Here is a 26,100-nt window from a genome sequence, read left to right as displayed (position 1 = left end):
GTAATAGTGCCAAGAAAGCGGTCTCATATGCAGCAACTGCACAACATGCAGCCCCAATGCCTCTCGCTGCACACCCTGCAGCCTGACTGCTTCCAATACCACCACTGTCTGGCACCCTCACTCTCACCGTGCCCCACTGGAAATATAATATCCTAACACAGAACCATCTGCAGCCTCACTGCCCCAGTGCCTGACATTCAGTCTCGCAGCTTCTCACTGAATAATCTGCCGCCCTTGTCTCACTCTGAAATACCAGCTCCCTCTATACCTCCAGAACACGACCTGCAGTCTCACTGCTTCACACTGCATCACCTGCAGAGCCACCGCCTCCCGCTGCACGACCTGCTGTCTCATTATCTCACAGTGCCCCACTGTCAGCCTCACTGCCTCACACAGCACTGCTGCCCTCCCTGGATAGAACTGCACCACCAGTAGTCACACACTGCCCCACTGGCAATCTCACACCGCACCCTCTGCAGTTTTAGTGCCTCTTACAACCAGGCACTGCACGGCTCGCAATATCATTGCTTCATTCTGCACACCTGAAAACTCACACTACACCTGCTGTACCATCACTGTATCACAGTATACCGGGGACATCCAGCCTTCGTGCAGTCACACCCTGCACTTCTTTCAACATGAGGGTCTCACACCGTACAACCAGCCTCCGTGACCGCCTCTCTGGCTTACACCAAAGCACCTTCACCCATCGCTGCCTCAAACCACACCACTGCCAAGCTCACTGTTCCGCACTGCACTGCTCTGGCCTTGCTATCTCCTGCTACTCCTTGATTCATTCCCAGTCCTATACTTACTCACACAACGCGTCAAGGCAGTCTTGATATTTACACAGCCTCAATTTGAGTCAGTGGCATAACACTAAATAATAGAGCCCTCCATCCCCAAATGTGTAGAGGGGGCCTTGAGTCTCCTGTATCTCTCTCATTGACTTTGGGCTGATTGTGTGTGTGTGTGTGTGGCTCTGGCTCTGTGTGGGGGGCTCTCTGTGTGTGTGTGTGTGGCTCTGTGTGTGTGTGTGGCTCTGTGTGTGTGTGTGTGCGTGTGTGGCTCTGTGTGTGTGTGTGTGGCTGTGAGTGTGTGTGTGTGTGTGTGGCTCTGTGTGTGTGTGTGGCTCTGTGTGTGTGTGTGTGTGGCTCTGTGTGTGTGTGGCTCTGTGTGTGTGTGGCTCTCTGTGTGTGTGTGTGTGGCTCTGTGTGTGTGTGTGTGGCTCTGTGTGTGTGGCTCTCTGTGTGTGTGTGGCTCTGTGTGCAAATGCAATAGGTCTCGCATTTGCGAGAGATTAAGCTATTGACATTGTAAATGACAATGCCATTTATTTATCTGTTTTCAAAACCAACACATAAATAAAAATGTTGTCATTTACATTGCCAATAGCTCTAACTTTGGCAAAGACGAGACCGTTGCATTGTAAATGCTTGTTATAAGGTTGGATAGGGTTGAGGAGAGGTACAGTGAGCAAAACACAACAGACTAGAATGCCTCATAGAGTAATTATTAGCAGCTGAGATCAACTCAAGTGTTCTATTCAGCACTTTTTTGTTTTTCCCAATGCTGTATGTACACCATTTGGTCAAGGTTTATTTTCCTTGACTAGACGTATGTCAAGGAAGTAGCCAGACAATTAAAATACCTCCCACTTTGAACCAACGTTCTGATGACACCAAGCAAGAGAAGAAAGTGAGACCAGCTCACCCCAGAAGAGCTCCTTTGTCTCTTCTATGCAAGCATTTATACATTCATCGTTTCACTCTTCCATCCACTAATTGATAGCCACCATTTCACCTTTACTTTTGGTCATCCATTCATTCTTTCATCATTCAGTCTTTAGCCATTCCATCCATCCACCAACCATCCTTTCACCCACCGACATATCCTTTCACCCCACACATCTTTTCACCTAATCACCCACCCATGCATTCTTTCACAAATCCACCCTTTCTCATCTGCCATTTTATTTGACCTTTCATACACCCACACATCCTTTCATATATCCACCTTTTTGCTAAACCTTTCCCCCACCTCTGCATCCTTCAACTCATTGACTCATTCACCTACCCTTCCTGACATCACACATCTTTTCACTTACCCACCCTATCAGACATCCTTTCACCGACCCACACATCCTTCCACCCATCCACCCTTCCACCGGTTGAAATAGAAATATTGTTCTTATTAATAGAATGTAACGTTCTGAACTTCACATCTACCTCAACTCGCAAATATGGAGTCAGACAGGCCCTAAGACCTAGGCCCAGGATTACTGATTGATGGGTCACAGGTGGGAGGGTGCGTAATTGGCAGCCAAACACTTGGGCAGGAAACTCTTGATCAATCCCATAGATAGGTGCCGTGACATTACAGTGGTCTGGGGAGATTGCCTCAATAAAACACACATGGCCGGAGGGGTATGCACGCTCCTAAAAACACCATAAAGTCAGATGCCCCATCAGGACCTAACACACGTAGTGATCATGCGCTTGCCATGCTCGACATCTGTACAAGTTATCCACTGGCCACACGGTGTCCAAGCGAGGTCGAGACCCACCTGTAGTAACCATCTGACCATTCATTTATGACTTCAAAGTCAGCAACCAACATTCCTCACCATATACGGTACGCCTGAAACTTTTATAACCTGTTGTGTTTTGTATAAAAGAAGGATGTTTGCCAATTGTAAATTGAGACAGTCTTCAGCAGGGGCGGCTGGTGACATTTTACAGTGGTGGGGCGCAAACTGATTTGCGAGTTTGGGCCCCAGGCCACTCAGGCCGGCGGCGACCCCCCCCTTCCCTCCCCACATACACAACACTCAAAGAAATGTATTCACACATGCATACACACAAACACATCCATTCACAACACTCTCCACCAAACATTCATGCATACACGCACTCTCGCACCAAACACTTTAAAATAAAAGAAAAACCCACACTCTTACCTTGCTGCCGGTCCCGGTCCGCGCCACCTCTGGGCTCTGCTCCCCACACGTCACAGGCTCACAGCGCCCCATGCCAATCCTGGCGCCAGGGGCACAGGTACCTTCTAGCTCGCAGCCCGCCCATTAGGGCTCCTAATGGGCATGCGCAACGCCGCAAAAAACACAAGTGCGCATGCGTTGGCACGGGTAAAAATTCACCCTCCGTCCCCACGCATGCGCACTTGTGTTGCCGCCTGTACAATCATGTCAATCAATCAACATGACGCCCGCCCGGCGGTCTGACGTCATGTTGATTCATTGACATGATTGTCACAGTCTTAACTCAAAAACGCCGAGGGAGCTGCGGGCGGCTTCGGGCAGGGGGGGCTACGCCCCCACGCCCCAATGGACGAACCGCGCCTGGTCTTCAGACCACGTGCCTGCAACTGTTCTCCCGGCCATGCTTAATTAAACAAACTGTTCCTGTTTTGCCAGACGCCTCTTGTCTTCTTTTTAAAAGATTTCGAACTCAAGCAAAACACCTATCCTTTCACACAACCATGCAAACTTACACACACCCACACATTCTTTCACCCTTCCACGCATCATTTCATCCATCACTCTTTCACCCATCCTTTTACCCATCCATGCAGCCTTTCATCAATCCATCCTTTCACCCACCAGTGCATTCTTTCACAGATCCATGCGTTCTGTCGCCCACCCACCCTTTCACCCGCCCGCACATCCTTTCACCCACCCACGAATCTTGTCACCTTTTCACCCATCCTTTCACCAACCCATGCATCCTTTCAACCATCAACAATTTCACCAATCATTCCTTTACACCTTTAATACTTCTTTCCCTTTTCTAACAACCCATCTTTCTTTAGCGTTAATAATTACCTTTTGGGTGCCGAGTTGCAGACAGAAGAGGTCTCTCAAGAAGCCCACCCCCACTGTAGCTGCTTAATGACGCCCCTGCAATACATCCTGTATATATGGTTGTCTAATGCAGCTACTATGATTCTGACACAACAATGGATGAAACACAAGCACTTATAGTGTGCAACACTATAAAAAAAAACGTTTGCTACATTGGAGGCACTGTAGACAAATAATAGCCAGAAGTTCTATCCAAGACTTGCCATCACAAACATGGCCGAACACATTTTGCACAATTTAATTTGTGGTTCGTGATGAATTATTTTCTGAAAAACCACAAAACCCTACTCAGATTCAACATTAAGTTGTTTGATTAAGTGTGCCACGAGTCATAGCAATACAAATTAATAAAAACTAAAAGCAAGTCTTATTAAAAATTGTATTTTTAAATAAAATCACCACTCACTTTTCTTGGCTTGACTTTGTCGTGGTAGTCGTACTGAAAGATGCCTTTGTAGCTGAGTCCGAGCCACCAGGGGATTCCTTGCTTATCCTGCAGGGTTCAAAAGGAATTTTATGTAGGAAAAGTGTCTAATAATGCAGTGAAATAGGAGTTTGCAGAGGTTTTTGGGGTGGAAGAAACCATAATAAGGCAGCAGGGCTGGGTGATACATGAGAAACATACCCTAAATCTATCCAAGCGACAGCAATGAAACCGAACAGCTCCCAGTGACAGGACCTGCCAGGCTGAGAGACGGGGTGTGCATAACATAAGTTAAAGTAATGGGACACAGCCGCCACCACATTTATTACCACAGCACTCTGATTTACTGCCATGAAAAACCAAAGACACTCTGGGGCTTCAGTCAACAGAGGAGGAGGCAGAGTTTCACAAACTGGAATATTCTAAATGGTAAAAATATTAGTCTGAAAGAAGTCGAAGCACATAAAAATTCAGTTTCAGATCTCAGCTCCCAAAACATGCTAATTATTGCATTTTTGCAGTGTTAGAACCCCAGCTGGGATTTGTGTCCCTCCTTTTGCCGTGATTGATTGTGTGAGGCCCACAGACCCGAGGGTAGACAGTTGTCTCTTAAATAAACAGCGGGTCAGGCCTGGAAAATGGAGGCATGTAAGTGATCACGTGTAATGGGGCCAGCGAACCTTCCCTGGGCTGACTTTCCTCCAGCTGGGTTTCATCCTCGTTCAGGCAGTGTGATTGTTGGGAGCAGTCTCTGCTGTCTGACACACACAGACACAGACACACACACACACACACACAGACACACACACACACAGACACACACACACACACCACACACACAGTCTCGTTCATTTGTGTGCATGGTTTGGTGATACAAGAGTGATTGGTGAACTCCCTTAACAAGCATTTTTTTGTTACATTTCACCTCACACCAAACATTAGTTCGGAGATGACTCATTCTTGGGCCAGGAAAACAATGCAGCTATGTCATAGATGGGCACTGAGGAGAGGGGTGCAAGAGAGTTCTGTGGGCTCACCTGTGGGAAACAATCACTGCTCAGTACTGCTGCTTGCACTCCTCCTTCACCAGTGGACTTTAAGGTTTGGTTGGTGTATAAAACTAGACGGCAGTACCAGTTGTAGATTACGGTTTGTTATTATGATGCCGCTTTGAGACTGTATAATATGCGAAACTGCCACTGAATCGAAAGGTAATTTGAAGTAATATGAAGGCACTTCTGTGAGGTCACGGGGGTTAAAGTGCTTGTGACTTCGCATCCACTAACACTATGATTTTGGTGAACGAATGCCACTGCTGGGACCTCTGGACCAACCAAGCTCCCAGGCTTGGGACCAGACGCGTCCTGTAGGCACTGCGCTGTTCAGAAAGTAGGGAGCTGCGAGTTCCTGTTCCGCTTTTCCTCCAGCACAATGTGTTATCTTGAACACTTTACTAGTCAGTTACCCTATAATAGCAGAGATCACTTAAAAGACCCTCCACTGTGGCAGAGTAAAGAAAGAATTTGATGGGGTGGAGGGTAAAGAAAGGTGGTTAAAGTCTGCAGCTTACAAACTCAAAACCTCACTTGTGACCCAGGCAATCATATCTTTAATATTGCATCTGCACTGACGTTTATCAGCATCTCAAAGCTATGTGGCAAATGTACTTTTAAGGGATGCGTTTCAAGCTTTGTTGCGTTCATCGTGAAGGAGTGGGCAGCCTCCATCCTAGGTCATTTAAGGGGGACAGTTTCTTAATATTTATTTTAAAATGCAAGCAATATTCGCCCAAAGCCAATCTCCACAATCAGTTGAACCCGTCCTTCTCCCCATCACACATACATACCTTCACTGCATAGTAATGCACTCCATAAGTGGGCAGAGACTCGACCACGCTCATATAACTGCAAAAAATAAGCAAAGGAGAGTTAGCGACACCATCACGCAACGGGGTCAGCGCAAATATTTCAGATTATTTGGACAGCAGGTTTTTATGGAAAGATGGTAGCTGGCAGACATTACACCGCAGACACAGGAAGCGCCAGAAGTCTGGTTATGCGCTTTAGTCACAGAATTCTGTCGCTGCACTTACTTTACAATGGCCTGTCCGCGGCTCTGACCAGACAGCTTCTTGTAATGCTCGATAACTCTGTCCTCGCTGAAATGGAAGAAGAAGAATGGCAGCTTTAATAAACAGCTATATGGCTGCTCACATCTGCAAAGAATATTGCACATCTGGAACTGCATGAAAGGGATACGTGGTGTATGGGCGATTCTTGGGCTATGAAGGACTTTCATGGACCTCCCAATGACACTTGACGGAGGAGGCTAAGACATGCCAACTTTAAGGACAGGGAGGTAGAGATTGCAAAGTACATGCATACTTTGTGGTTATATTAGTGCATCAAAGGGGCAGACATGCTGGAGCAGAACACCCACCTTTGTCTGCTGCAATGGCAGCCTCTACTGACCCCATGGGGTGGGACACACTAGGAACCTGGAACAGGTGAGCTGCACAAATCAACCTAGGTGACCCCCACATATGGCATGATGAAGAAGGGTGTAGTACTTTTGCAGCGTGCCTTGACTTTGTGAGGATACAGCGAACGCATAGCCAATAGTCTGGCATAGGCAAGCCAATGTGATGATTCCTTTATTTTATTTTGTATTTCAAGCACATGCCAAAAAATTAAATCAGAGAAATAGAAAATATGCCATCACCTAAACATGGCCGCCTTATTTTCGCAACACAAATGTTAACTTTAAAAACCATTTACCAATATGGCTGTTTTACTCATAATGTTTTTTAAATCAACACGCTTTTTTACTGTGTCATGCATTTTATTATTAGTGAAGTAGAGAATAACAAACTACCACCTAACCAAGTATTTCATTCGCAGGCAGCTACAATGTTACAATGTCAGTTAAATACTTTATAACATACTTTATATTGCCACCTCGACACCCTCAATGACCCCAAATCCGCCACCCTCCAAGACAACCTCGCCAACTTCAGACTGAAACAACTCGTCACCACACTGACACACAAGGCGGGACACACTCTCAACCCCATCTTTGCTTGAGGCAACAGCGTTTTAGTTCAGCTACACCACGCAGCCACCCTGAACCGACCACCATTGCGTATACTCCTTGGCAACAAACCCAAGCCACTCGTACTGGCTCTGCGCCCCTGCGCAGGAACTGGAGAAGAGTCACAGAGGAACAACTCAACTCCACCCCCGTGACAACACCCCCTCCGCTGCAACCGACACCAATCTCGCCGCCATGGAATTCCACACTTGGATCGTCAACTGCGCAGACAAACTCGTCCGCTGCGCAACCTCAACAAGCAACGCCCCAGGAAAGCCGGCTGGTTCACCACCGATCTCCAACAAGCCAGACGCACCTGTAAATGCCTGGAGAAGAACTGGAGAAACAGCAAAACAACCCGTAAACTACACCACATACAAGGACGCTATGATGGAATACCATCAACACATCGGAACCACCAAAAGGAGCTTCATCCACAACAGAATCCACACTAACTCCAGCAACACCAAGGAACTTTTCAGCGTCATCCAGGAATTCACCAAGCTCCACAGCGAAGCCACGGACATCCCCCTCCCAGGACCTCTGCAACAAACTCGGATCCTACTTCCACCTAAAGATACAGAACTTCTACGACAACTTCAACGACCACAACCGAGGAGACCACCTCGACCATGAAAGGCATCCACTCCGGAGACCCCACAGACCCCTGCTCACCCCACATATACCACAGAGCTGCCGCCACAATCGCACCCGTGTTACAACACACCATTAACACAACCTTCGAGACCGGCTCCTTCCCCGATGACTGGAAATGCGCAGAAGTCAGGCCCCTGCTCAAGAAGCCCTCAGCAGACCAGACAGATCTCAAGGACTACCGGCCCATCTCGCTCCTCCCATTTGCAGCAAAAGTCTCAGAGAAGGCAGTCAACGCAGAACTGATGACATTCATCGAAGACCATGCCATCCTTGACCCTTCTCAATCGGGATTCCGAAGCAACCACAGCAACTAGGACGCCCTAATCGCAGCCACCGACGACTTCCGCACACTCGTCGACCAAGGCCACACCGCAGCGCTGATCCTACTCAACCTGTCAGCAGCCTTCGAAACTCTCTCCCACCGCACTCTCGCAGCTAGACTACACGAAGCCGGCATACATGGCACTGCCCTCGACTGGATCAGATCGTTCCTCACCGGCAGGAGCCAAAGGATCAAGCTTTCCTCTCCGAACTCACAGAAATCAACTACGGAGTACCACAGGGATCATCACTCAGCCCAACCCTCTTCAACATTTACATGGCTTCCCTCGCAGCCATCGTCCAACAGCACGGCCTCAGCATAATCTCCTATGCTGACAACACCCAGCTCATCCTCTCCCTCACCAAGGACCCCACCACCACCAAACTCAACTTCGAGGAAGGAATGCAGGATGTCGCAACATGGATGAGCAACAGCTGCTTAAAACTCAACTTGGAGAAGACAGAAGTCCTCGTCCTCGTAACCACCCCCTCGGCATGGAACAACGCCTGGTGCCCCACCACCCTCGACAGCACTTCGACCCCTAAGGACCACGCCAAGAACCTCTGCATCGTACTCAACTCCTCCCTCTCCATGAACGCCATCACCTCCAGCTGCTTCAACACCTTCCGCATCCTCTGTAAGACCTTCACATGGATCCCCCCGAGGCAAGAAAGACAGTCACCCATGCACTCATTAACATCAGGCTGGACTACGGAAACGCCCTATATGCCTGCCTCAACACGCCTCTACTCCGCAAGCTCCAGACAATACAGCCACTGCCAGACTCGTCCTCGGGGTCCCGCGACAAACGCATCAGCCAACACCTGCGCAAGTTCGACTGGCTCCCTGTTGAGAAAAGAGTCACCTTCAAGATACTCACCTACGCCTACAAATGCCTACACAAAACCGGACCCAATACCTCAACGACAGAATCACCCTCCACGTCCCTGAACGAAACCGCCACTCCACCAACCTCATACTCGCCGAAACCCCGTGCATCCGCAGAGCCAGAGCAGGGGGAAGATTCTTCTCCTACATTGCGGCCAAGACCTGGAACGAGCTCCCCACCGACATCAGATGTGCACCATCCCTGAACACGTTCAGGAAGGCTCTGAAGACCTGGCTCTTTGATTGAAACAGAACTGCTGCCCCACAAGCCCAGCACCTTCAGTCCCTCGCGGGTGAGTAGTGCGCTTAAAAAACCCCTGATTGATTGAAACTTTAAAAGGAGGTGCAGACAAGATAAATAGCCAGTAATTAAACTTAATATAAACAATACAAAGTTTTATATAAAAATACATTAAATAGAAACCACACTATTGTTCGGAAATGTGCACAGGCTTTGGCTCCCTTTACTTTGAGTGATGCACAATGGGTAAAGTCTACTGTTTACCCCATGCTTCGGTGTTTGCAAACAAAAGGAAAACGACAATTCAACAGACCAGCAGATGATCCTCGTCTAAGCATGTATTGCAGAGTCTGGACAACACCAAAAGCTGCCTCATAGGACAACTGAATGATGTATGATTTATCCAGAGTGTCCCAGGACCAGGGTCTACTCTTTGGAAGGAAGGCTACAGGAACCAGCTATATGGACGCAACGCTGTTTGGATGACTTGACCAACTTGGTTATGAGAGTGCTTGGCTATAGAGCAGTATATAAAAGAAGTGTTCAGTGTTGCCAACCGGCAAGCAGTAGGAAGGCCTCAAGTTCACTATCAACTCAGCCATGCTACTTCTTTACAGATCACCTACACTTCCCAGAGTCGGCTGACACAAGAATAACGTTTTTATAAGTCTTCGTGCCACAGTGACATTTTAACCTGGGTTAATAATATTCTATTTATGGTACTCAATTTACTGACCTCTGAAGGATGGAAGGCTGAGTGAGTGTTGGTGTGATACAAACTCACTACCAGTGTTAACTCATGCAGTCCATTTTTCAATCACGGATTGGACACGGGCCTTCTGAACCTTTTAGTTGCACCATCAGGTGAGAAGCATCACACACTTTCTCACAGTGTTTCCATGTGGTCTCAGACACAAAGTGAAAGCAGGCAGACACATCATTATTCTTAGGTTTCTACTCGTCCTTTTGGGGGCATGGACAACCTGGACACTTCTGAAAAATGTACTATCATAAGCAATGTGATCTAGTCCCCATATAGACACACTGTATTCAGCAGACATCTGCTTGTTTCAGCATCATTTCCCTGAGCCACCCAATCAGCTGTGGTGGCTCCTCCGCTAAGGTGGAGAAGCGTCGTCTCACTGCTCACAGGGCACTGTAAAAAAAAATTTAATGATACTAACAGAGTTATTTCAGTTATCATTTTTTTCCCCCTGCAATGTTGGGTGAGGCTGGGAGGAGGAGTGGTTGCTGCAGACCAAAGTGCACAGGACTGCTTGGCCGGCCCAAGCAATCCTACTCACTTCGCATGTTCCCATTTCCCATCTGAGCACCGAGCCATGACATTCAGACCAATCACAACGCTGCATTGCAGCATTGTGATTGGCTATGGGGAAGGAGCCTGTGTGCTTTCTGGTTCTGGGGAGAGAAGACACGGGGCGACGTAGAAGAGACAACGGAGGCGAAATGCGGAAAGGAGGTACTTTTTTTTTAGCCTGTTGCGTGCTTCTGTCGGCCAACGGCCATCGGGCGCACTACCTCCGTAGTGCCGTGCACGTCCGTTGGCCGACGCGGCCCCGCCCACCAATCAAAGCCGCCATACCGCGGCGGAATTGCCGCCATGGTAAAAGGATTAATCCCCCCATGTCCCTCCACTCCCGTTCCCTGCCAGACGCTACTACCAATCAGCTGGTCTAGAAAGGATAAATTTGCACGACCTCACGCCCAAACAGGGGTAGGGTGCCTCTTTACACATTTTCTCTCCAGTAACAATTAGAGTTTGAGGACCATAACTTAACTAATCAGTTGGATGTATATTGCAATCTATGCAGGATTCTGAAAGCAAGTTGCATCGTATTAGAAACATGTTATTCAGATGGACAATCCACAACCTTTTCTTTTAAAGTCTTTGCAGAGGAAAACACTTCTCACACACTTTCCTGAACTGGGGCCTTTCATTGACGGTTAAAGCCGGGAGAGTGAAATTTAGCTTCAAGTCCGGTTCCCACCCATATACAGTCTCTAGAAACTCCAGAAAGAGTTATTTCCCTTAGCAAACATCAAACATGCTTTTTGTCTTGACCTCTGAGACAGCCTGAGCTCTCTTCCCAGACTAATAATTTTAATACTGTATAAAATACATACACATAGGGCCTTTGGTCAGTGGTCTTAATCCATTAGCCAATTGAATTGCCATTCATATTTTGCTTCCATCCACCTCAGCATACACCATGAGGCAGTGGGTCAACCCACTACAGCCCTCGGCTTCCCTCTGTTTGAGTGACAGCATTTTGCTTGTATACAAAGTGCACATCAGCCATTAAAATAGTTTCCTTCAATGCCAGGGCTGCTGGGACAATGTTGCTCAATTTCTCAATTTTATTTTTTTAAATCTTTCGTTTCCAGCATAAATGTTGCTAGTGACAACCATTCTTTTTTTTTACCATAATTTCAAACACCAATCTCAAATGATCTCCAGCGCATGCATGTGAACACATAGACAGCCATCTAATAATGGTTTTTGTTAAACATTGTTAAAAATACTCTTCCAAGATGGCTGTTTCTTTGTGCACATACGTGTGCATGCACGGACAGCGATCTTGGAATGGTTTTGCCAACATGCAGAATGAAAACCCTTCCAAGATGGCAGTCCGTTTGTGCGTGGAATATCTTCGGCATATTTTATTATTCTTTAATTGTTCCAACATGGTTGATGCATTGCTTCTGAAAGTGTTGGTCAATCTTGAATGGTAAAACAAGCATTAGCATAACCAATAACTTTTAGGCCAGCTATACCTAGAGGATTTGCAATGCTTGTTATTCATGTTGTTTCCCCTTGGTATAAACATAGGAGAAAAATTGTATTCTTTGGTAAATCCAGGATTTCTAACATTAATCGTTCAATGTAGCATTCCTCAACAACTGACAAGTCATGTCAATGCCATGCTCCTTCCATTTTCTTTAACAATGGGCACCTCAAAAGAAGAATGTCAAAGCCAATAAACATGACATTGGTAATGGTGTGTCCTGGTAAAACCAATGCAATGATTTTAGGAGGCCAGGGCAAAGACCTATTTTGGGCTCGTATTTTAAAACATCACAGATTATAAACATTTTCGTAACTTCCGGTCTGGCTTGCTGATGGGTAATGGCCAATACTATGGGGTGACCGCAATGCATCTGTCACTCCCTACCACTGTTTATCTGTGTCTCAAGGTGGTGCTCCGCAGCGGTTCTCACTTAAGCAGCCTTGTAGCAAATAATACAATCTGGAACCGAGCACGTCCATTGCCTTCGTTCAGTTTCACGCCTTAGGGAGAGAGAGGATTCCATTTAAAGTGCTTTCATGATCGTAAAGAGCTGCTGACGAACAACCTGAGCTTAAGATGCGAAAGCTGGAAAATAAAAACAAGAGTCTGCAAAGGACATACATACTTGTTGACTGCACAGTGCCAAACCACGAGGCAGTCAGCAGGTGACACCTCATCTAGTCACCTGTGAGTTTACATAAGACAGGGGGGCCTACCTTCATACAGCACAGCCACATTGGAAGAAACAAGAACTCTCCCAAGTGTGTAAAATATTTGAGTTTACATTTCTAAGACTATCACTTAGAAACAGCTATTTTTAATAGCGGATAGTTATCATTCATGTTGGTCCATGATACAGGGTTCTTAGCCCAGCTGTATTCAGACTGGTAAGGGACAGGTACGGGTCACTTCTTTCAGGCTTCAGAACTTACTTTGGCCAAGGCTTGGAGATTATGATCTGAGCTCATTTCTATGCCATGTTGTATGAGTGAGTCAAGGAACACACAGCAAAACAATGCTGACGTCATTTTGTTCTCACTTGGGACCATATTTCAGACCTTTTTCTGCCAGCAGTGGAAGTCAGTTTGAAGCAAACACTGGGCAATGAAGAAAAGTCTTTGCTATATAACAGATGGCATTACCAAGAGTGGCCATTTGCACGGTGCCCGTGTTCACCTCTGTGTGCGGATAACTGGAGTCAGTGCTGAATCTGAACCAGTGGTTGCCGGCGGGGGACACCAACACTCGTTTTTGGGGACCAGCACTCCTTTTTTGTGCATCAGATATTTACTGAGAGCACGAGAGGGAAAAACAAGGAAAGCAGAAAGAGGGCAGAAGGGAAAGATGGCAAAACCGTCATAAAGGGAGAAAGCATGAAGCTGCATGAGTAAGACAAGCATTTGCAATGCAATAGGTCTCGCATTAGGAAAGTTTGAGCTATTGGTATTGTAAATGGCAAAGTTTTTATTTATGTTTCTTTTTTTTTAAATAGCTAAATTAATAGCTTCGTCATTTACAATGCCAATAGTTATAACTTTCGCAAATGTGATACCTATAGCATTTGTAATGCAATATGTTTTGTATTTACAAACCACGAGAGGACAAAAAAAAGCTCCGGACCACTGCCTCCTCCCAGGCCTTCAAAAGGTACCTCAAAGTTCTCCTCCTCCAGAGACACCTCCAAAAGTAATTCACGTCCTCTTGCTATTTGTGAGTAAGACTTCCCACTAATGATAATTTCTACTTTCCATGACCATGGAAGTGCCTTCCCAGTGTATTCCTGTGATTGGAGGGTCTGCCTTTTTGCAGAATTTTTCATGTACTGGTGTTCGGTGCCCTTTTGTAACATGCATGTCTTTACCTTTGATACTTGCACAAGTGCCACCTTGCCCATGTAACGCTTGTTCCTGAGCCTGAGTGTCTAGCACTTATTGCAGGACTTTGGTTCTTGCTCAAACGGTTCAAAGGTTACTACAAATGCAGCAAAACACATTGCAGCACAGTGGAAGGCCATTTCCAAAGGTTAACTTACATTTTTGTTGCTTATTGCCATATGTGGGTGTTAAACTGGGACTAATGAGGTGCAATCAATGCCCAGACAATGTTAACAAGTTTGAAAATAACAATATAATTAACACTATCACAAAATGTGCCGCATTATGCTGCATAATTTGCCTTTTCTTGCCACATAATTTACACAACACTGCCACAAAATGTGGCCCTCCCCGGCTGCATAATTCCAGGGCCGCTGCTTATATTTCATGAATTGTGCTGCAGTGTTGCTCTGCATAATAACTGGTAACAGTTATCCCAGTTAAGCACTGTGTATTGTCCTTGTTATGTAGTGCAGTTTAATAAAGTGTTGCACAGAGAGTCACTATTGACCTCTGCCTGAGTTATAGGTGTCTAGTCAAAGTGGTAACAAGAATACTGAAGTCTTGCTATGGACAATGGAACCTGTTCTCTTTCTCTGCTGCATGTTATGAAAGTTGGCAGTGGTTACTAGAGGCAGCCCTGGCCATGTCCAAATGTGTCTGATGTCATGAGCTGTCAAAGATAATCTGGATTTTCACCTACCATGCCACTAGACATCTGAGTCTCACTGGTAGAGATTTTATCAAAGTGATACATTCAATTCAATTCAAAATGTAATGATTAAGATCTCAGCTAAGATCAACAATTTAAAACAATAAACTCTAACGTTTACATAATTCTATTGCTAAACATGCATAAAATATTTAAAACAATTGCAGGACTTAAAAAAGGTGAAAACATTCAAAGTCATCACTCCATGTAAATCTTGCAAAATTAAGAGCTGTTTTTCTCCGCAGTACTGACTGCATCCTTAGCAGCTGTTTGAACCGGATTTGTGGTATTCTTTGTGTGTTAAAGGCTTTTAATGTATTCCTACTTCAGTGAAATGTTCTAGTAGTAATTTTCCACCATCCACTTACATGATGGCACTTGCTGTCATTTAGCTTTCCTAAAAGGACACACGATGCTGCTTGCAGTTATGTTTGGGCTTAAAGGGCCAAATGATGTCACTTCCTGTTCTGTCATTCAGGGGTCAACGGGCACATGATGTCTGTTCCGCCACCCTTGGCATTTTGGTAAATCGACGTTCATGGGTAATGGCCCTCCTGACCCCCCACAAACCTTCTTAAATGTCTACTAATGGCCCAGAAATAGATTAAACCGGTAGGAAGAGCGGGAGATTCATGGTGGACTGGGTTCACACCTTTGAGGCAACACTTGCAAAATAAACTACTTCAGGCAGCCTCTGAAAGAAAGCTGAGGTTGAGGCTCTTTGGTGAGGCTTTTATCTCACACAAAGGACTTACTGAAAGCGCCACCTGCATCTTCAAAAAGCGGCAGGCACATAGAAGCCTAGGGAAAGCAGCACTACAGACTTCTTCCGCCAAAGACCCCCAGAACAGTTCCTCCCAACCGACCTTCCACCGTCTTCCAAGATAGTGCCTGCTACGGAACAATTCCCTAGTGCCGCAAAGTGGCTGTTTTAAGCTAAAAAGACAACCTCTGTATAAAACTCTATTGACGTTACCACAATCCCAGACCACTTCCCTCGCGTTAGCTGCGTTTTATCAGGCAGTCCCACGTCACAGAGCGAGATTAGAAACAGGGCTCTCGACAAAAAGCTCGGTTGGTTAATATCACGATTACTCATATTCTTGCAAATTAGACAAGTTAACTTTGTATTTCTTAACTGCTGTATTTGGAAAGCGCTCCAGTTGTTTCCCTGAACTGCAGTAGTTTACTTCCCACCAAACCACGGCGAACAATTTACATCAAGAGAAAAAAAAATACTGCGTGTAAACACTGTGCATGAAAAAACACGTCAGCGTGCGTGACCAGAGAGGAAGGGGCAGACGCCTAGCAGATTGCATAATCTTCCCAAATAACACGAAGATAATAGAATATAAAATGCATAAATACATAAATAAATAAATCCTGCCTTCGGGTAAAGTCTGCGCTATATAAAAATGCATAAATAACTAAATAAATAAATACCGCAAATCACCGCCGTCACTCTGCCGGCCTGTGACCAGGAAGTCAGGCAGGCCGGCGCGACAACAGGAAACAGGAAGTAGGAGGGGGGAGCCTACCCCGCCTCCCACGGAAGAGCCGCGATTGGACGGAGCCGTGTTTGGAGCACCGGAGCAGGCAGGAGCCTACCCTGCGCCCCGGTGCCGAAGGAGGGAAGAAGAGTCCTGCTGCCGGGCCCTGCAGCTGAGAGCCGCCGCACGAAGGAAGCCGGTGAGTGGGTTGCTGAGCGGGGCGGGGTGGGGGGGGGAGCATGTGCGCGCGCGAGTGCGGGCGGGCTGTGTATGTGTGTGTGCGTGACTGTGGGGGAGGGGGGTGTGTGTGTGAGCGAGTGTCTGTGTGCCGTGTGCCTGTATGTGTGTGCATGCGCTCGCCTGTGTGTGCGTGCGTGCATGCAGAGGGTGGGGGCTGCCTGCCTGCGTCTGTGTGAGCAAGGGCTGTGAGTTACTCTGCGCATGCGCGGGTACTCTGCGCATGCGCAGGTCAGACGCGCGCTCCCGCGGTGAAAACTGCGAAGGAAACGCTCGTGTCAGATTGGTGTCCACATTCCCAATAACGGGCAACATTAGGTCTGAAAGCAGACTCTCTCAATGCTCACGCATTGAGAGTACGTCTGCTCGACCTAAAAAAGGGATACCAAAGGGAATGATGTACGGAGCGTTAGAGCAAATAAAACACTCATCTCCAGTCAACTGATTTGGGTTTAATCCATCACCATTCTTTAGCTCACTCCACCACCCCAGTTCAGACATGGTCATATGCAAATCAGTCTGACCCTGTGCCTCATGGGAACAGTCCCCTTTGGTATCGTTTTGTTCGTCCTAAGTTGGCAGGGTATGCTCAGACGTGGGTCCCTTTATCACTTTGCCACTGGATTCAAGCTAGCCTGGCTGATGACGGCTGATTAGCCAGAAACCGGTCCCAGGATGCTTGTTTCTGGTCCAGGGAAGACATGGCTTGGCAGTTCGGGCTGGACTGTTCCCATGAGGCACAGGGTCAGACTGATTTGCATATGGCCATGTCTGAACTGGGGTGGTGGAGTGAGCTAAAGAATGATGATGGATTAAACCTAGATCAGTTGACTGGGGTGAGTGTTTGATTTGCTCAAACGCTCTGTCCATAATCCCCTCTGGTATTGCTTTGTTTGCCCTAAGTGGGCATGGTATGAGACCCTTGCTCACTTTGCCACTGGATTCAAGCTAGCCTGGCTGATGACGGCTGATTAGCCAGAAACCGGTTCAAGGATGCTTGTTTCCGGTCCAGGGAAGACATGGATTGGCAGTCCGGGCTGAACTGTTCCCATTAGGCACAGGGTCAGACTGATTTGCATATGGCCATGTCTGAACTGGGGTGGTGGAGTTAGCTAATGAATGATGATGGATTAAACCCAGATCAGTTGACTGGGGGTGAGTGTTTGATGTGCTCAAATGCTCTGTCCATCATCCCCTTTGGTATCACTTTGTTAGCCCTAAGATGACAGGGTATGCCCAGACGTGGGTCCCTTGCTCACTTTGCCACTGGATTCAAGCTAGCCTGGCTGATGACAGGTGATTAGCCAGAAATTCAGAAAGTCGATGAGTGTTTGATTTGCTCAAACGCTCCGTCCATCATCCCCTTCGGTATTGTTTTGAGTAAGAAAAAGGGGCAGGGAGTGCCTAGTAATACATAAAAGATTAATAAGGTGGATTTAGGACTACACTGCTTTGGTATTGGGTGTGTCGAGCATCTGAGCAGAGCTTTGGGCCTTGGCACTCATTCTTACACAAATTAAGCACTGACTGACGTTATTGTTACTCATGTCAATTGTATTGCCCTTGGAAATAAAATAAGTGATTAAACTCAAAAGGGTTCAAACCTAGGTAAGCAGCAGGTGCTTTAATCCACTGAGGTACTCTGATAAACAGTGTCATCTCGCAACATTTCCCATTGGAGAGCTGAAGGTGGTAAGAGACATGATTTAATACATGCTGAGGAGCAGCAGGCCAAGCACTGGCCCTCCCGTTAGTGAGTCCATCTCTGGACATGGTACGTGCTATGCAGCCATTATCTGACTGAGCGATACCCAGGGATTAGATATTGGCAGAGTAAAAGACAACCATTACAGCAGAAGGATGAGAAATATTTACACCATCATTACTTCCACTATGACAAATGAGGCCACAAGAGTCACTTTGCCAGAGATGCCTGGCAGGGCGAAGCGTAGTAGCACGGTTTCATCTCTCCATCACGTTCTTTTTAGCTAGTCCCGACAACATGGCAATACTGGCAGACAAGTGGGTCTCCAACAGAATAATGTAGTGTGCTGCTGTGACTGCTTGCATACATCCTGGGTGCCTCGACTGCTCGTACGTAGACTCTCAGAAGCTGGTGCCTCATCAAATACTGCTTTTCATTTCACTCGTAGAGCGATAGCTGGCCCAATACAAGGCTAGACACGACTCATGGACACACTCGGATACCAGGAACAACATCAGACGGCTGTGGATACTAACACAGGGCTACTGAGGTGGCACACAGAGATGGTGGAATGCTAAGATGTGGCCACTTTGCAGTTAGCCGGGTGCGTGGCCAAATGGAAATGTATGATTGACCCAAAAGGGCATGAATTTAAAGGATGGACAGACCCAACCGAGTAGCAGGGAGGCTCTTGAGTGCACCAGAGAGCTTAAGAGCAGATCAAACATAACTGTGCAGGAAGCAGAGTGCACATAGGCACTATGGAACCTATGCCCTGGAGTTTCGTCGCCGCCTCTTTAAGCAGGATGATGTGGTGCAGTCACAGAGAAGATGACCATGGTTTCACCACGATGACAATTCAAATGGGCACTCCCACATTTCAAATAGAAAACAATAAGCCCACCTGATGAACAGTAGGCCAATATGCAACCAGGTCACAAAATGAAGAATTTGCTGATGCAAAACTTTAAAGAAGTCTTAAAATACCCCTGCGCTATTGACCGTCTGCATTTCAACTCTAGTTGACACTATGTGACGTCAGGGGCATTCTTGGCACTACTTCACTTCAACAGTTTAAACTGTTTAGCTTAACATGTTTCACAGAAGTTGCCACAGTTAAACAAACAGCACTCAAAACATCTGACTGAAATGAGGTCTTGAAAGCATGTGAGTGTGCGGGCATGACCTCTGCCTGCCGTGGCGGCTGCCACGTGCTCTGTCAAGTGCAGGAAAACATGGCAGCAATCACCCCTAGCAGTATTCTTGCTTGCGTTACTGGTGCTTACAGTAAAACGGGTTTCACGTGCTCAAGAGCTGGAGGTCTGCCCTCGTGTTGCTGCCTGAGGCCTCAACGCTTCTTGACTCTATGCAATTGCGTCCCCCCTTTCTGGAAGGCTAAAACTTTCAAGGGGTGACCTTGGGTCAACCGGAAGAAGCTGTGCTTGCCACTGCAACCACATGCTACTTACAAACAACATATGCTAAAAATGATCTTTTTGATGCTTCACTGGCACGGACTGCTGTTCAGTGATAACCTCTCGTAGCAAGTACCAGTGCAGTTTATATATGGTTTATGTAGAGTTTACAGCTTGAATGGTTTTCGTTTGTGTATGAAAGTGTCAAAGACATTTCTGAATTGTATCTAGACTTCTTCCATCCCTCTTCCTTGATCAACATCTCCACAGACCCAACCAATCAGAATTGTGTTACTCGAGTATCCTCCTGTGAATCCATGCTGCTGCAGATGGCTGGCTTTGGCCGTGCTCTGCAATCACCCCGATGGCCATCACCCTGTTCACAACAGGACAGCAGGAGAACCCTACATCCAGCACAATCCCACGTTAACTATGTAAGTAAACATGGTACCAAATAATTGGCAGAAGTATTACATACATAATAGTAATATTATTACTGTACTCCATATGAGAAGTGATTCCATCATTTTCTGCTCAAGAAAATCCTGCCCCTATCTCCAGACACTATCTTCCCCTAGCCCTGGATGTTTTTAGCTGTGCACTGATTGATTTCTGCTCTTTTACCATATGGGCTCCTGACCTCTGCCCACTTACCAAGCCACCCTTCAAAGGAAATTAGAGCCAAATTGATTACTTCTGTAGTTATTTTTTCCCTTACACACAATCTTCCATGTTTCTCCCAGCGGTTCAAGCTCAGGCCTGCCTTTACCTAGGTCAATGTATCTCTTAGTTGTTCTGAATTTAATTTTGTATCTCCTTTTTTATTATTAGGCCAGCTTGTGCCTCCAGACTACCTGCAAGTTACGGTTGCGGTCACATTTTCCTCGTGATCAGATTCATCATACATGCGTATCCAGTAAACGATACATAATCATTCATAACTTTTGATTCAAACCAAATGGATCTTTTCCCCTTTTGCAGATTTTGAGGTCTAGCTGCAGAGTGGTTTTGGCTGCCTGCTATCAAAAAGACTTCTTGAAGATCATACAATTAGATAACAGTGGGCTTAGAGCCAGCCAATTGCCATCTGTTTGTTGGGTTTCTAGTTATTCTCGCTTGCTCGCTTTTTATTCAATGGCTTTCTTTCTTCCTGTTTTGTCTCTCCCATGGCTCATAGCATACTCTTGTTTCGATCATTCTCCTTCCTCTGCTCATATTCAGGGAACTATATTTGTCTTTTTTATCGGCCAATCATGAGACGGTGTGGGCTTTCTTGCTCGCGCCTTTATGTGCTGCTTCAAGCCTAGCCTCACACATCGCCCATTTGCTTTAAGTTGCTCCTCCATCCCCAGCTCATCCGTTGCTTCTGCCACCTTTCCCTGGCTTATAAATATATTTTCTCCCCTTGCATAAAAAACTATTGTTTTTCCTCCCTCCCTGTTGCTCCCCCAATCTGTGCTGACTTTTAACTAAAACGGTACTCTGTTGCTCCCTCGTCCTGCCCCTGCCATCGCTTTGCAGCTCCATATGCTTCCAGGCCGCTCCTTTTTAGGTCTCGCCGACCAAACAGCGCAAGATGTCTGGCTCAGTAGCGGCCTGTGGTGGGAGTACTGCGGGTACTGCTGTGGGGCGGGGGAGGGGCAGAGTGGGAGGTAGTAAACCCTGGAATATGGCCGCACAGAGGTAAGTATACAAACAAATAAATAAAATGAATTTTGTTGCGCGCGCTGCATCGCCAAATGCGATGCAGCGCGCGCAAAGAAATTAGTTTTATTTATTTGAGTTCCTACCTCTGTGCAGCTGTGTTTTGGAGTTTACTACCCCCCACCCTGCTCCTCCCCCACCCCACGGCAGCGCCCAGCAGCAGTCCCACCACGGGCCGCTACAGGTCTGGCTGCGAAAAATCTATTGTGAGCTTTCAGTGGGCGTACACGCCGCCTATTGCGTACTACTGGTTGGCTTGATTGTCCCTCTTATTTGCTTTCTTGTTATTCGATTGTTTGCCTGCCTCTTCTTGTTTTTGAGCCTTCTATGGGAATAGCCTTTTTGCGCTCAGTTTTTTTGACTAATTTGTATCCTTCCATTGATCTCATTAAAGGAATTGCCCAGTCAAATACTTGCTCCAACACACTGCGTTGCTCCCCGCTCCTCCAAGCATATCCGTAAAAGCACAGCAACAGAGATATTTGTGATGGGGTATGGCTGAACAGCAGACTCTAAGTTTTGGTGTTGTTTTATTGTCTGCATGCCACATATTGAATGAAAGGAAATATTTTGAAACACAAAAGCTTTTATGGAATTGGGGGAAGGGTAATCTGAGTTGGTGTCTTGGGCAGAAGGTGTACTTAAGATGACACTTCTCTTGCAGATCTATAGTTCTGCTCACTGGGATACTGCAAAGGACCAAACGGCTGAATCCTGTGGAAGGTAAATTAGGCCTTGGCACTGTTTCCCTTTACAGTCTGTAACTTTTTATTCATTTTAAATTATGCTCAGAGTTTACTGAGTAAAACGTATTTGAAAAAATACACCAGGCCATTTATGAAGATTGAAAACGCTAAATTCAATGCACAGTTTGAGATATCAAAAGGTGTGTTTGCTTTTCCTCTAGTATTTTGAAAGATGTCTTTTTTAGTTTTCTAAATAATACTTTACACAGAGTCCTTCTCAAAGCCAACAGCTAGGCACCAATAGCATACAGGCGAAACCTATTTGCTTGCTTATATTTAAAACAGGCGGGGTCGGTACCGGTGAGAGCAGTGGGACGGGCAAGGGAGGGGAGTCGACATCTGATGGGAGAGGAAAAATAAAATAAAACCACTTACCTTGCGCTTGACGCAGTGCCAACTCAGCATTGCGGCGAGCACAAGGTAAATGGTTTTATTTCTTTATTTATGTTCTCAGCGCTGGGAGGCCTCATGGTAACCATGCGCTTTACAAGTACCTTTACATATCCATTTCCATTCCATTCTATTTCCCTATCCCGTCGTATGTCGACTCCCACCCCACCCAACTGCCCAACTGCTCTTACCTGAACAGGCCACTCCTGATTTACAAGGATATTTTATTTAGTGCCTACAGACTCTCTTACAACCATGTTATTGTGCTTTCACAAAAACTGTAAAGTGAGCGCAAATTTCCAGCTAGTTGAGTTTTTGGGGTAGCCTCATTCAATTTCTGGCTGTAGCTTTTTCTTATGCCAGGCATTGCCTGAGGAAAGGGGGCAGTGGGTGAATGGTGGGAGATAATGTGGTTAAAGTCAGACAGTGGCAGGGCTGAGGGGTTTGAGAGTCTCTACCTGGCAAAGGCGGGTCAATTCTGATCATCCTAACCATTTTAAGAAGTCACTTCAATAATTTGAATTCACATGCTGTACACATACAATTGTTATGTGTACTTAAAGATTCTCGGCTTACTTCCAATTCTGTCTCTTCTTAAAACACCAATTTCGAACCTTACTTACTTTGTGGGGTCCAATGACTTAGGTCGCACATGAAGCGGAAAAACAGGTTGCGCATGAAGAGGAAAAACAGGGAACAAGACAGGGCAGGACAAAGCTTGCTGAGAGTGCGAAAGCGCCAACAAGAGCACTGGCTTTGAAAACAAGCATTAGCTACTCACAAAGGAACCTAACAATGAAGAGACGCTTTAATGTGAAATTGAGCCCTCTCCATGGCATCTGTGTTTGAACAGTCTCACGTGACATGACTCCAGGTCAAGCCAAGCCACTCCCTTACGTTGCACTGAAATGGTTATGAGAGAAGTAGGTGCAGGAAACCGCTTACTATTAAAAGTAATGCAAGATTTACGACCATAATCACACAAAGTCATGATATTCTCATTGTGCAGGAAAGTCCCAGCACAACTTCTGACGCTGCCCTTAAGAAATGTTACTGGCACGGTCAATGGTGGACACAACCATCCTAGAAAACAACTCCCATTTGTGGGCAGATTTCAGCACTTTGATTGCATGTATTTAGGACAAATAACACAAAAGATTTGTAGAATTTCCCGTAAAAAAACAAGCATTTGTAATTCAATAGGTCTCGCATTTGCGAGAGTTTAAGCTATTGGTATTGTAAATGACAAAAACTTTAATTTAGCTGTTTTGCCAATTAACACATACTAAAAGGCGCTGTCATTTACAATGCCAATAGCTCAAACTTTTGTAAATGAGAGACCTGTTCAAAGAAGTGGCCGCCATTGTCCCGGGGTACTCAGAAAGTTGAAGCGTGCATGCTGCGTTGAATGTTGCAGGAAAGTATGTGGTGCCTGAAGTAGGAAAAGCTCATTAAAGAACAAGCATTAGGAATGCATTAGGGCTCGGGTTTGTTTTAAGTTAGAGATAATGGCATTGTAAATGGCAATGTGTTTTAGGCACTCTGCACTACCACTCTGCACTCTCAATCTGCACTCTGCACTCTCAATCTGCACTCTGCACTCCCAATCTGCACTCTGCACTCCCAATCTGCACTCTGCACTACCACTCTGCACTACCACTCTGCACTACCACTCTGCACTACCACTCTGCACTACCACTCGCACTCTCAATCTGCACTCTCACTCTGCACTCCGCAGTACCACTCTGCACTCTCACTCTGCACTACCACTCTGCACTACCACTCTGCACTACCACTCTGCACTACCACTCTGCACTACCACTCTGCACTACCACTCTGCACTACCACTCTGCCCTCTGCACTACCACTCTGCCCTCTGCACTACCACTTTGCCCTCTGCACTACCACTCTGCACTCTCACTCTGCACTCTGCACTACCACTCTGCACTACCACTCTGCCCTCTGCACTACCACTCTGCACTCACTCTGCACTCTGCACTACCACTCTGCACTCTGCACTACCACTCTGCACTACCACTCTGCACTACCACTCTGCACTCTGCACTACCACTCTGCACTACCACTCTGCCCTCTGCACTACCACTCTGCCCTCTGCACTACCACTCTGCACTGCCACTCTGCACTACCACTCTGCCCTCTGCACTGCCACTCTGCACTACCACTCTGCACTACCACTCTGCACTACCACTCTGCACTACCACTCTGCACTACCACTCTGCACTACCACTCTGCACTCTCAAACTGCACTCTGCACTACCACTCTGCACTACCACTCTGCACTACCACTCTGCACTACCACTCTGCACTCTGCAATACCACTCTGCACTACCAATCTGCACTCTGCACTACCAATCTGCACTCTGCACTACCAAACTGCACTCTGCACTCTCACTCTGCACTACCACTCTGCACTACCACTCGCACTCTCACTCTGCACTACCACTCTGCACTACCACTCTGCACTACCACTCTGCACTACCACTCTGCACTCTACACTACCACTCTGCACTACCACTCTGCACTACCACTCTGCACTACCACTCTGCACTACCACTCTGCACTCTACACTACCACTCTGCACTACCACTCTGCACTCTGCACTACCACTATGCACTACCACTATGCACTCTGCACTACCACTCTGCACTCTGCACTACCACTCTGCACTACCACTCTGCACTACCACTCTGCACTCTACACTACCACTCTGCACTCTGCACTACCACTCTGCACTCTGCACTACCACTATGCACTCTGCACTACCACTCTGCACTCTGCACTACCAATCTGCACTACCAATCTGCATCCTGCACTCTCAATCTGCACTACCACTACCACTCGCACTCTCAAACTGCACTCTCACTCTGCACTCTGCACTACCACTCTGCACTACCACTCTGCACTACCACTCTGCACTCTGCACTACCACTCTGCACTACCACTCTGCACTCTGCACTACCACTCTGCACTCTGCACTACCACTCTGCACTACCACTCTGCACTCTGCACTACCAATCTGCACTACCACTCTGCACTACCACTCTGCACTACCACTCTGCACTACCGCTCTGCACTACCGCTCTGCACTACCGCTCTGCACTACCGCTCTGCACTACCGCTCTGCACTCTGCACTACCACTCTGCACTCTGCACTACCAAACTGCACTACCACTCTGCACTACCACTCTGCACTACCACTCTGCACTACGACTCTGCACTCTGCACTACCAATCTGCACTCGCCAACAGACACGGCGGACTCGTGGAAAATTAATGAAGTGACCTAGAGGGTGAGGATGGGATACTCCGCTACCATGGAGTTCGTAGAAGAACAAGATTACATACGAAAAACAAGCAGCACAGAAAGCATCACTTTTGCGATCGCAATTGTTTAAACAAGCAGCACAGAAAGCATCACTTTTGCGATCGCAATTGTTTAAACAAGCAGCACAGAAAGAGATCACTTTCGCGATCGCAATTGTTTAAAAAAAACAG

At 46.7% G+C, this 26,100-nt stretch overlaps 1 protein-coding gene across 7 annotated transcripts in view; it reads right to left on the bottom strand.

The window, feature by feature from the left end:
* Window positions 1-26,100, bottom strand: part of FRMD4A (FERM domain containing 4A) — an 853,273-nt gene that overhangs the window by 141,371 nt on the left and 685,802 nt on the right. For all 7 annotated transcript variants that reach the window (XM_078674208.1, XM_078674207.1, XM_078674206.1 and 4 more), the window contains exons 9-11: window positions 6,397-6,462; window positions 6,151-6,208; window positions 4,287-4,373 (exon numbers count right to left, since the gene is read on the bottom strand). In XM_078674208.1, coding sequence (XP_078530334.1) covers window positions 4,287-4,373; window positions 6,151-6,208; window positions 6,397-6,462 — 211 coding nt within the window. The remainder of the gene's footprint in view (window positions 1-4,286; window positions 4,374-6,150; window positions 6,209-6,396; window positions 6,463-26,100) is intronic.

Source organism: Lissotriton helveticus, chromosome 1_1 (genome assembly GCF_964261635.1).
Source record: "Lissotriton helveticus chromosome 1_1, aLisHel1.1, whole genome shotgun sequence".
Classification (NCBI taxonomy): domain Eukaryota; kingdom Metazoa; phylum Chordata; class Amphibia; order Caudata; family Salamandridae; genus Lissotriton; species Lissotriton helveticus.
Note: the sequence above shows the minus strand (reverse complement) of the source record. Positions and strands in the feature narration are given on the sequence as shown.